The sequence below is a fragment of the Salmo salar genome, chromosome ssa06 (assembly GCF_905237065.1).
Source record: "Salmo salar chromosome ssa06, Ssal_v3.1, whole genome shotgun sequence".
NCBI classification, from domain to species: domain Eukaryota; kingdom Metazoa; phylum Chordata; class Actinopteri; order Salmoniformes; family Salmonidae; genus Salmo; species Salmo salar.
The window spans coordinates 25811180-25823759 of NC_059447.1; the positions used below are offsets into that span (position 1 = coordinate 25811180).

Below are 12580 nucleotides of genomic sequence, written 5' to 3' on the forward strand. Positions count from 1 at the left end.
TGAGAATTTGCCCATTGAAGTCAGTTACGATGCCGAACTGCAGTCAGGTCAAGACCCTGGTGAGGACAACGAGCACGCAAATGAGCTTCCCTGAGATGGTTTGAGCCGAAATTCTTCTATTGTGCAGTTTCATCAGCTGTCCGAATGGCTGGTCACAGGCAATATCCCTGGTGAAGAAGCCGGATGTGTAGTGTCACACCAGCCTTCGCTTTGGCTCCCCCTCCTGTCCAGCTCAGGCTTTCGACGTCGCCGGCCTTCTAGCTGCTGCCAAACCTACTGCTGGCAAACGCCCTTCACTCATCAACCCCGGGCATGTCTCATCATCATTACACACAACTGGTTTCAATCCCCACTCTATCACTGTATATATACTCCCTCTGCCATTTGTCTTTGTCTGTCATTGTAAATGTTACTTGTTTTCCTGAGAGTAATCTCTCCTACTATTTCCTGAGTACTTTATATTTTTCACTTTGGGTTCGCCCTGTGCCTTTTTGTTTATGAAGATATTTTGAGCACAACAGTGTTTGGGTTTCGTCCCACTTTGATCTATGGTGCTTAAATAAATTCAGTAGTTCTAAACCTGCGACTGCTGGCAACAGCTCTGGTGGACATTCCTCCTGTCAGCAGGCCAACTGCATGCTCCCTCAAAACTTGAGACATCTGTGGCCTTGTATTGTGTGACAAAACTGCACGTTTTAGAGTGACCTTTTGTTTTCCACAGCACAAGGTGCACCTGTGTAATGATCATGCTGTTTAATCAGACAGGGAGATGCTGCTGGATGCGCAGCCTGCTGGGCATTGTGCCCTCCTCTCCCCTGTCGCCAGCCCCTTGGCACGTCAGTTGGCAACATGTTGTGACTCTGTCCCGGCAACAGTGTCACAGCTTTGGTCCTCAGCCACGAGCCACGGCGGTCTGAGCCAATCAGAGTACTTACGATGCCAGATTACACGAGAGCCAGCCAATTGGGAGGCTGGGTGAACTCAGTCTCTTCCCTCCCAGATGTGAATTCCTTCAAACCCTCCAGACATACACACACAGACTCTAACAGATATTCTTGCTGACATATGCAGACATTTTGAGAATAACTGTCTCTTCCTCTGTATTCATGGGGACCTTCCCTGAATGCAGCCAGCTAATATTTCCAGTTGATTTCCTACTGGTGAGCATCTGCATACAGACCAGTGACCATTGCCACACATGATTGGCCTTTCACATGGGAAATGTACCAGCCCCACAGTCAGATGCACCACAGTCTTGTGGCGTCCTCTAGTGGGCAACAATGTGGTTACAGTGATGAAACAAGGTGCATGACAGCAAAGGGGGAAATAAGATATTGTATTTAATTGACATAAGCTGTCTCCAATCTGGTTGTGCGTGTGTGTTTGGGGGGTCACCTAAACCAGGGGAGGCTGATCTACAAATAGTATTCCCTGCCAAATAATAGGCTTTGTGTGATTAAGATTCACAGAGATACGCCTCCCCTGGCTAAGATGAATCCCCCCACCAAATACACACGCACAACAAGACTGTGATCAATAAACTACAAATAACACTCAAGAGGGAGGACAAAGTAGGTTGTTTGAAATAATGTTTTATTATCAGCAGATAATTCAGCAATAACTGGTGTCTAAACACTTCATCATAAAGCGTAATGGTATGCTTTATTTAATAGCGGTTAAACATCCCTTTTTATCTCTGCTCAAAAATTCTATAATGCATTAACAAGAGATGAGAGCAAGTAAGCGCACCACCACATTGTCTGTCTTTGTGGGGAATAAAAACAAGAACAATTCCCTGTCATCAAACCTGCTACAGGAAACCGTAAGAAATTCAATCTATGCAATGTTGTAAAGAAACGTGTTGTGATTGTATAAGAAAAGGTTGAAATAAATGGTTTCCTTTCCAGTTGAAGGGTTCTGTCATATGGAAGTGTCCTGAAGTCATCATTTTGTCTGAAAAAAAGAAAAGAAAAATGTAAGTAAGTATAAGTTGTTGTGAAAACCTTGTAATGCTTGTTTTATATTCAAAATGTAACTGTGGCTTAACCAGCAATAAAATGCAAGTAAGTGTGATAATGAGGTTGCAGTGACATACAAAATACAAAAAACAAAAACAGATAGCCTCTAGGTAGACCAATTTGATTTATATTGAACATGAAGATAATCTGAATACCCTCTGTGTGGGATGACATTCGCAGTAAAGACACACTGGGATATAAGAATGCATTCTTATATTTATTGTTTTACGCTAATCGTACAAACATATATTTGCACTTCAAAGCCAGGCAGTGAAAACCTGTGAGGTGGTTATATCCTTCCTCTCACCTTGACCAGAGTGACTGTGATGCTGTAGAGGAGGGAGATGAGGAAGAGGACCAGGAAGATGCAGGCCATGTTCCAGTTCTCCTCTGCAGTGTCCGCCAGAATGGGGTCAGACCTGTTCTCGTCAAAGAAGACACCCTCCACCCCAAGGAGCACTACTCAAAAGGAAAAAAGGAGATTTTCATTGAGAAAGTGTTGCAGAAACAGGCTTGCCTGGAATCCAAACTGTAACGCTCTATTACAATGGTGAAAGAGGCTAGAAAGAGGCTAGCACCAGGAAAATGTTATTGTATCAGAATTGAGTGAACAGACAGACAGACACCTGGTTTGGATATGTTCAGGGCCAGAGTCTGGGTGGTGTGGGTCACCCTGCAGGTGTAAACAGCCCCCGGTGTCCAGTCCTGGTGTGCCAGGCTCAGGTGGCTCCTGATGCCGAACTTTCCTCCTGGTGCCCTGTAGGTGGTGCTAGTGTTGTTGTTCCACAGCTCTGTGACGTTGTCCAGCAGCCAGGTGATGTTGATGTCCGAAGAGCTGAAGCCAAGCACCAGGCAGACGAGCTCACTAGGACCCTGGAGCAGGGTTGCTGTTGGTGCAGAGGGGGTCACTGAGCCTGGAGAGAGAGATAGTGAGAGTCATGGAAGGAGAGACTGGAGTGGATGAGACTGGGGACAGAGGGGGACGTATGACTGATAGTCTGGAAGAGAAACTGGGAGGGGAGAGAGGGGGCTGTATAACTGACAGTCTGGGAGAGAAACTGAGTAGAGCATGGATGCTGGATCAGGACAGGAACTGGGGTAATGGTATTTGATCATGGGAAAACTTGATAGATTGGAGATTTCAATATGTTTTAATTTTTAACTTTTTGATTATGTGTGTATTATTATTGTATTGCCTGATATTCCTGCATTGTTGGAGCTAGAAACATAAACATTTCGCTGCACCTGCGATAACATCAACAAAACTGTGTAGGTGACCAATAAACTTTTATTTGATTTTTATGAGTGATGATGACTGAATGAAGGATGTACAGTTGAAGTCGGAAGTTTACATACACTTAGGTTGGAGTCATTCAAACTCGTTTTTCAACCACTCCACACATTTCTTGTTAATAAACTATAGTTTTGGCAAGTCGGTTCGGACATCTACTTTGTGCATGACACAAGTAATTTTTCCAACAATTGTTAACAGACAGATTATTTCACTTATAACTCACTGTATAACAATTCCAGTGGGTCAGAAGTTTACATACACTAAGTTGACTGTGCCGTTAAACAGCTTGGAAAATTCCAGAAAATGATGTCATGGCCAATCAGCCAAGACCTCAGAAAAACAATTGAAGACCGCCACAAGTCTGGTTCATCCTTGGGAGCAATTTCCAAAGGCCTGAAGGTACCATGTTCAGCTGTACAAACAATAGTACGCAAGTATAAACACCATGGGACCACGCAGCCGTCATACCGCTCAGGAATGAGACGTGTTCTGTCTCCTAGAGATAAACGTACTTTGGTGTCACGATTCCTACCGACGGTGGCGCCCCCTCCTGCTCGGGTGGCGCTCGGCGGTCGTCGTCACCGGCCTATTAGCTACCACCGATTCCCTTTTTGTTTTTCCCTTTTTTTATGTTTTCTCACCTGCCCTGAGTTAGGTAATTAAGAGGGCTATTTAGTTCAGCTGGCCCGCACCCTATTGTGCGGGATTGTTTTTCTGTATGTCAACTGCGTTTGTTGACTGTGCTTGTTCATTGTATTTTTTCCCTGTTGTTGGGAGACCTCTTATTTTGTACGGGTGGTTCTTAATTAAAATTACCACACAGTGTTCGCTGCTTCCTGCGCTTCTTTCCGCCACACCACAGACAAGACATTACAGAATCCCGCACCACCAGAAGGAGCATGGAATCAGCGGGAGCAGCGGGCACTCCACTACCCTCAATGGAGGAACGTGTCCAGCACAATACATCGGTCCTGCATCGCATCGGATCCGCCATGGACCAGATGATGGAGAGGATGGAACGATGGGAGAGGAGTGGTATCCTCTCTCCACCTACACCCCCCCCCGATACAACCATCTCCTCCTCCTACGACGTCTGGCTCTGGCGTCTGGCTCCCGAGGGAGTACGATGGGACGGCGGCTGGGTGCAAGGGGTTTCTTCTCCAGCTAGAGTTGTACCTGGCCACCGTCAGACCTGCTCCTACAGGAGAGGAGAGCGTAAGTGCCCTCGTTTCCTGCCTGACGGGCCGAGCTCTGGAGTGGGCTAATGCGGTCTGGAACGCTCCAGACTCGGCGAGGGACCACTACCCAGAGTTTACCCGCCGCTTTCGGGCTGTTTTCGACCACCCCCGAAGGTAAAGCGGCGGGTGAACGGCTGTTCCACCTCAGGCAGGAGACGAGGAGCGCTCAAGACTTCGCGCTGGAGTTTAGGACCTTGGCTGCTGGAGCGGGGTGGAATGACAGGGCCCTCATAGACCACTACCGGTGTAGTCTCCGGGCGGACGTCCGCAGGGAGCTGGCCTGTAGGGACACCAATCTATCCCTGGACGAACTCATTGACATGTCCATACGGTTGGACAATTTGCTGGCTGCCCGCGGGCGTTCGGAGAGGGTCCTGCCCGTTCCACCCCCGTGCACCCCCGCCCCTACCCCTATGGAGGTAGGGGGGCCGTGCCAAGGGGCACCGGAGGAGGTGGCTCCTCCTGCACCAGCTGTGGTCGGAGAGGACACACGGCCGACCGGTGCTGGAGGAGCCAGTCTGGGAGTCGAGAAGGCAGGCAGAACACTTCTCGGTCACCTCAGGTGAGTCAGCACCAGATTCGCCCAGAACCCCCTGTTGGTCATGTGTTTTTGCCTGTTTCATTTTCTAAATTTTTTCCCTCTTCCCAGCATAGGGCGCTAGTCGATTCAGGCGCAGCTGGGAACTTTATGGACCGTGGACTTGCCATTAAGCTGGGCATTCCACGGGTGCCGATAGATTCCCCCTTCCCCGTGCACTCCTTAGATAGCCGACCATTAGGGTCAGGGCTAGTCAGGGGAGTCTACGGTGCCGCTGGACATGGTAACGCTGGGGAATCATAGGGAAAGCATTAACTTTTTCCTTATTGATTCACCTGCGTTTCCAGTGGTGCTGGGGGTCCCCTGGCTGGCTGGTCACAATCCCCTCATTTCATGGAAACAGGGGTTCTCCAGGGGTGGTCGGAGGAGTGTTCAGGGAAATGTCTAGGAGTTTCCATAGGTGCCACGTCGGTGGAGAGTCCAGACCAGGTGTCCACCGTGCGCATTCCCCCTGAATACGCCGATTTGGCGATCGCTTTTTGTAAAAAGAGAGCGACTAAATTACCACCTCATCGACAGGGGGATTGTGCGATAGATCTCCAGGTTAACGCTGCGCTTCCCAGGAGTCACGTGTACCCCTTGTCACAAGAGGAGACGGCGGCTATGGAGACATACGTCACGGAATCCTTGGGACAGGGGTACATTCGGCCCTCCATCTCACCCGCTTCCTCGAGTTTCTTTTTGTGAAGAAAAAGGAGGGAGGTCTGCGTCCGTGCATTGATTATAGAGGTCTAAACGCGATCACGGTGGGGTTTAGTTACCCACTACCTCTTATCGCTACGGCGGTGGAATCATTTCACGGAGCACAGTTCTTCACAAAATTGGATCTCCGGAGCGCGTATAACCTGGTGCGTATCAAGAAGGGAGACGAGTGGAAAACCGCCTTTAGTACCACATCAGGCCATTATGAGTACCTCGTCATGCCGTATGGGTTGAAAAATGCTCCAGCCGTCTTTCAATCCTTTGTTGACGAGATTCTCAGGGACCTGCACGGGCAGGGCGTGATTGTCTATATCGATGACATTCTGATATATTCCGCCACCCGCTCCGCGCATGTGTCCCTGGTGCGCAGGGTGCTTGGTAGACTGCTGGAGCATGACCTATACGTTAAGGCTGAGAAGTGTGAGTTTTTCAAACGAGCCGTCTCCTTTCTGGGTTATCGCATTTCCACCACGGGGGTGGTGATGGAGTGTGACCGCGTTAAGGCCGTGCGTAATTGGCCGACTCCAACCACGGTGAAGGAGGTGCAGCGGTTCTTGGGCTTTGCCAACTACTACCGGAGGTTTATCCGGGGTTTGGCCAGGTAGCGGCTCCCATTACCTCACTGCTGAAGGGGGGCCGGCGCGTTTGAGATGGTCGACGGAGGCGGACGGAGCCTTCAAGAAGTTGAAGACCCTGTTCACCGACGCGCCCGTGTTGGCGCACCCGGACCCATCTTTAGCTTTCGTGGTAGAGGTGGACGCATCCGAGGCTGGGGTGGGTGCCGTGCTATCACAGCGCTCGGGTGCGCCACGAAACTCCGCCCCTGCGCTTTCTTCTCAAGGAAGCTCAGTTCGGCGGAGCGTAACTACGATGTGGGGGACAGGGAGTTGCTAGCGGTAGTCAAAGCCTTGAGGGTGTGGCGACACTGGCTTGAGGGGGCTAAGCACCCCTTTCTCATCTGGACCGACCACCGAAACCTGGAGTACATCCGGGCAGCGAGGAGACTGAATCCACGTCAGGCAAGGTGGGCCATGTTCTTCGCCCGGTTTAGGTTTACCATCTCATATAGACCGGGTTCCCTTAATACTAAAGCCGACGCGCTGTCCCGTCTGTATGACACGGATGACCGCCCCATCGATCCAACTCCCATCATTCCAGCGTCTAGGCTGGTGGCACCAGTGGTGTGGGAGGTGGACGCGGACATCGAGCGGGCACTGGTGTTGGATCCTGCGCCTGCGCAGGTGCCCGTGGGGCGCATGTATGTGCCGCTCGATGTTCGCGATCGGTTGATTCGGTGGGCGCACACGCTACCTGCGGCGGGTCATCCTGGTGTAGAGAGGACAGGGCGGAGTCTAAGGGGGAAGTATTGGTGGCCCACCTTGGCTAAGGACGTGAGGTCATATGTCTCTTCCTGTTCGGTCTGTGCCCAGAGTAAGGCTCCTAGGCATTTACCGAGAGGGAAGTTACAGCCCCTCCCCGTTCCGCAACGGCCATGGTCGCACCTGTCTATCGACTTCCTGACAGATCTTCCCCCCTCTCAGGGGAACACTGCGATTCTGGTGGTTGTGGATCGGTTTTCTAAGTCCTGCCGTCTCCTCCCCTTGCCCGGTCTCCCTACGGCCCTGCAGACTGCGGAGGCCCTATTTACCCACGTCTTCCGGCACTACGGGGTGCCGGAGGATATTGTCTCTGATCGGGGTTCCCAGTTCACATCCAGGGTCTGGAAGGCGTTTATGGAGCGGCTGGGGGTCTCGGTCAGTTTAACCTCCGGTTATCACCCCGAGAGCAATGGGCAGGCGGAGAGGGTGAACCAGGAGGTGGGCAGGTTCCTGAGGTCGTATTGCCGGGACCGGCCAGGGGAGTGGGCGAGGTATATTCCTTGGGCAGAGTTAGCCCAGAACTCACTTCGCCACTCCTCTACTAACATGTCACCCTTCCAGTGTGTGCTAGGGTACCAGCCGGTCCTGGCCCCATGGCACCAGAGCCAGACCGAGGCTCCTGCGGTGGAGGACTGGGTTCAGCACTCCAAGGAGACCTGGAAAGCAGTACAGGACTCACTGAAGGAGGCCAGTGCTAGGCAGAAAAGGAGTGCTGACCGCCACCGCAGTGAGGCGCCGGTGTTCGCACCGGGTGACAGGGTCTGGCTCTCGACCCGGAACCTGTCTCTCCGCGTGCCCTGCCGGAAGCTGGGGCCGCAGTGTGTGGGGCCCTTCAAAGTCCTGAGGAGGATAAACGAGGTGTGTTATCGGTTGCAACTCCCTTCCTATTACCGTATTAACCCCTCGTTTCATGTGTCTCTCCTCAGGCCGGTGGTGGCTGGTCCCCTACAAGAAGATGAGGTGCCGGAGGTCCCTCCACCCCCCCTGGACATCGGGGGGTCCCCGGCGTACAGCGTAAGGGCCATTCTGGACTCGAGACGCCGGGCGGGGGGCCTGCAGTACCTTGTGGACTGGGAGGGGTACGGTCCGGAGGAGAGGTGCTGGGTGCCGGCGGAGGACGTCTTGGACCCATCCATGTTGAAGGAGTTCCACCGCCTCCGTCCGGATCGCCCTGCGCCTCGTCCTCCGGGTCGGCCTCGAGGCCGGTGTCGGCGCGCTGCAGGGGCCGCGCGTCAGGAGGGGGGTACTGTCACGATTCCTACCGACGGTGGCGCCCCCTCCTGCTCGGGTGGCGCTCGGCGGTCGTCGTCACCGGCCTATTAGCTACCACCGATTCCCTTTTTGTTTTTCCCTTTTTTTAATGTTTTCTCACCTGCCCTGAGTTAGGTAATTAAGAGGGCTATTTAGTTCAGCTGGCCCGCACCCTATTGTGCGGGATTGTTTTTCTGTATGTCAACTGCGTTTGTTGACTGTGCTTGTTCATTGTATTTTTTCCCTGTTGTTGGGAGACCTCTTATTTTGTACGGGTGGTTCTTAATTAAAATTACCACACAGTGTTCGCTGCTTCCTGCGCTTCTTTCCGCCACACCACAGACAAGACATTACATTTGGTGTGAAAAGTGCAAATCAATCCCAGAGCAACAGCAAAGGACCTTGTGAAGATGCTGGAGGAAACAGGTACAAAAGTACCTATATCCACAATAAAACGAGTCCTATATTGACATAACCTGAAAGGCTGCTCAGCAAGAAAGAAGCCACTGCAACAAAACCGCCATAAAAAAGCCAGACTACAGTTTGCAACTGTACATAGGGACAAAGATCATACTTTTTGGAGAAATGTAGTCTGGTCTGGTGAAGCAAAAATAGAACTGTTTGGCCATAATGACCATCGTTATGTTTGGAGGAAAAAGGGGGAGGCTTGCAAGCAGAAGAACACCATCCCAACCGTGAGGCACGGGGGTGGCAGCATCATGTTGTGGGGGTGCTTTGCTGCAGGAGGGACTGGTGCACTTCACAAAAAAGATGGCATCATGAGGTAGGAAAATTAAGTGGATACATTGAAGCAACATCTCAAGACATCAGTCAGGAAGTTAAAGCTTGGTTGCAAATGGGTCTTCCAAATGGACAATGACCCCAAGCGTACTTCCAAAGTTGTGGCAAAATGGCTTAAGAACAACAAAGTCAAGGTATTGGAGTGGCCATCACAAAGCCCTGACCTCAATCCTATAGAAAATGTGTGGGCAGAACTGAAAAAGCATGTGCGAGCAAGGAGGCCTACAAACCTGACTCCGTAACTCCAGCTCTGTCAGGAGGAATGGGCCAAAATTCACCCAACTTATTGTGCAAAGCTTGTAGAAGGCTACCCGGAACATTAGACCCACATTAAACAATTTAAAGGCAATGCTACTGAATTCTAATTGAGTGTATCTAAACTTCTGACCCTCTGGGAATGTGATGAAAGAAATAAAAGCTGAAATAAATCATTCACTCTACTATTATCCTGACATTTCACATTCTTAAAATAAAGTGGCGATCCTAACTGACCTAAGACAGGACCATTTTTACTAGGATTAAATGTCAGGAATTGTGAAAAACTGAGTTTAAATGTATTTGGCTAAGGTGTATGTAAATGTCCAACTTCAGCTGTATTTTGTAGCTACAGTATATCTACTTTTTCGAAATCCTTGTCGTATGTGAATCTGGAATCCGCTCCTTTGCTGCAAGCAACATAGATTATTATTGGTGGTGGTGGTGTTGTATCATTGACACTAGGGTTTGCATTTGCAATGTTTCTGTCCTGTCTAGACTGTACGTTCTGTCCCGTGCGGCACTCGACCGCAAGTGAGTTCGGCCCCAAAACTTCGGAACCTTTGAGTTGAAAACTTGCTGAGAAGAAAGGATATATCGGTACGTCATTTTAACCACTCAAATCAAATAGATTCATTTTTACATGTTTACACTTATGAGTTATAATTAATATCTACTTGTATTGTTTTGCTTGTGAGAACAATTACCAAATTACAGTACTAGCTAGCATAACAATATAGCTTGGCTAGCTGGGTTAGCCAGCTCGATAAACTTAACCAGCGAGCCAATACGATTTTAGTTAGCAAATCCAACAGGATTGATCATTTGACTAATTTAGGAATACACTGAGTAAATGTTATTCTGAGGTGTTTATAAAAATATTAATATAGGAAATGGTCTGATGTCAATTCTAAATGCATCTCAAGAGTGCTCTGCTGACCTAGCCTTCATTTCTGTCATAATTACATTATTTTTGACAAAGTGTTTTGGGCATTGAATAGCCTATCTGTTGACCTACTGCAGGGCATGAAAGAGAGAACTCAAAATAGACATGGGATGCACAAAATGGGCATTGTGCACTACAATTAAAATATATTGGGAGACACACTAACCGCATATCTCTGGTATTGTTCTCATCTATACTCTCCAAGTCTTTAGACAACATTATCAACCATCAACCAACATTATTACTATTTATCAGTACATGTTATTACAATCTAATTCATGCCACTGTTCAAATCAACAGTCCACTCACCAAATACATTCTCTATTGTGCTGGTGATAGGTCTCTCGGACGACTCGTGTCTGACAGCACAGGAGTAATTGGAGTTGTGATCCCACTCGGACCTGGGCACGATGAGTCTACTGTTCATGGAGTAGGTGCTGCTCCCTGCATAAAGGACTGATGGGATACTGGAGTAGCGAGAAAAAGGTAGACGACTGCCAGCCTTCTCCCAATTCACTATTACATCAGAGGGGAAGAACCCAGACACCAAGCAAAGCAGTGTGGCATTATTTGACCCCCATAGATCAGAAACTGATGGTCTCACTATCTTTATAGAGGGTGGCTTGGGATCTGGAGGAACAAAACAAATGAAAAGGAAAGTGATAAGTTAGTTAATTTTAGGCCTATTCAACAAAATGTAACAGAAATATATTGTTTATTAATATGTCAGATAGGCACCGACATAATAGCATGCACAAAGATGTATGTATGTATCAAAATCAGCATTCTGGGTTATGTGTACCAATTGAGTATTCAATTAGCCTACCTCTGCATTTGGTGATATGCTCCACCTGGGCTTGGCTGGAGCAGCGGTGCTTCACCTCACAAGACACAAGTTTGTGTGCATGCCAATCCCTCGCAGACACATTAAACATGATCTGCTCAGTCTGTGTCCCATTGGAATGGTCCTTTGGGGCCCGTGTAACCCCACCTTGAGAAGCCACAAACCCATCCACCTTCCAGCTGACAGAAAAGTCCCCAAGGCTGGGACCCACCAGCAGGCAGGTGACAGGCACCTGTCCATCTGTCCTCAGCTCCTGAAGAGTGGGTCCCTGTAGGTACACCGCTACTTTCTGAGAGGATATTGGAGTCACTGAGAGGAAAGGGAATTGAGTGTGTTAAGCCACGTTCAGATATTGCTCTAAAGAATGCATACATTACTGAATGATGTTCAGGCTATAGGTGTATATCACTGCTCAAGGATAGAATATGTCATAATACCAAAAACTACCTGCACATATATTGATGCTCATTCTGACTTTCTGAAGGTCCTCTTTCTGAAGATACTTGTCGATGACCTCACAGGTGAAGTCCTTCCCCTGGTTCCACTCCTGCTGTGTAACTGTGATATGACTGGTTACTGCCACATGTCCGTCTTCCCTCATCCTTCTCTCATTGTCTGCTGCAGACCTCTGTTTAGACCTAATCTCATAGGCTGCTGCAGACACAGAGAGCCACTTGATCTGAGGGTTGAAGCCCCGCCCAGAACACATGAGTTTCTGGGTCCCTGAGCCTGACATCTCCTCATTAGGGACTAGAAGGAGTTCCATGGACAGTTCACCTGGAAACAACACAAACACTTTTCAATTTTAGACCTATGGAGTGCTAAATTAAGACTATACAACAAACAATGGAAACTTAATTTCATGTTGGTAGGCCTAATTACATAAAAGATTGAAATGGTATCATAAGGTAACGACGAGAGAAGTTGACCCACCAAAAAGTGTTCCTGTGGAGTTAGACACCCAGCTGTTGGAGTAGCCTTGGTTCACTTTACAGGTGAAAGTGTTTTCTTTCTTCCAGTGTGATGTGGGTATAGAGAACCGTCTGGTGAGTGAATGGGGGTCTTTGGAGGCAGGCAGATCTACATACTGTTTCTCAGGGAAATCAACCCCATTGGCCTGAAAGGTGACGTAGAGGTCACTGGAGGAGAGTTGTGTGATGGCACACTCCAGCACAGCACTGTCTCCATCCAGTAAGTCTGGGAGAGACCTCCTGATCAGAACTGTGGGAGTGCTGGTCACTGCAGGTCCTGGAG

General features: G+C 49.2%; 1 protein-coding gene across 6 annotated transcripts in view; it reads right to left on the reverse strand.

Moving 5' to 3' along the window:
* Window positions 1-1576: 1576 nt before the first annotated feature.
* Window positions 1577-12580, reverse strand: part of LOC106606764 (uncharacterized) — a 423559-nt gene continuing 412555 nt past the window's right edge. For all 6 annotated transcript variants that reach the window (XM_045720035.1, XM_045720039.1, XM_045720038.1 and 3 more), the window contains 7 exons: window positions 12260-12574; window positions 11774-12103; window positions 11309-11635; window positions 10792-11112; window positions 2645-2932; window positions 2326-2477; window positions 1577-1953 (listed from right to left, as the gene is read on the reverse strand). In XM_045720035.1, coding sequence (XP_045575991.1) covers window positions 1945-1953; window positions 2326-2477; window positions 2645-2932; window positions 10792-11112; window positions 11309-11635; window positions 11774-12103; window positions 12260-12574 — 1742 coding nt within the window. In that variant the 3' untranslated portion in view covers window positions 1577-1944. The remainder of the gene's footprint in view (window positions 1954-2325; window positions 2478-2644; window positions 2933-10791; window positions 11113-11308; window positions 11636-11773; window positions 12104-12259; window positions 12575-12580) is intronic.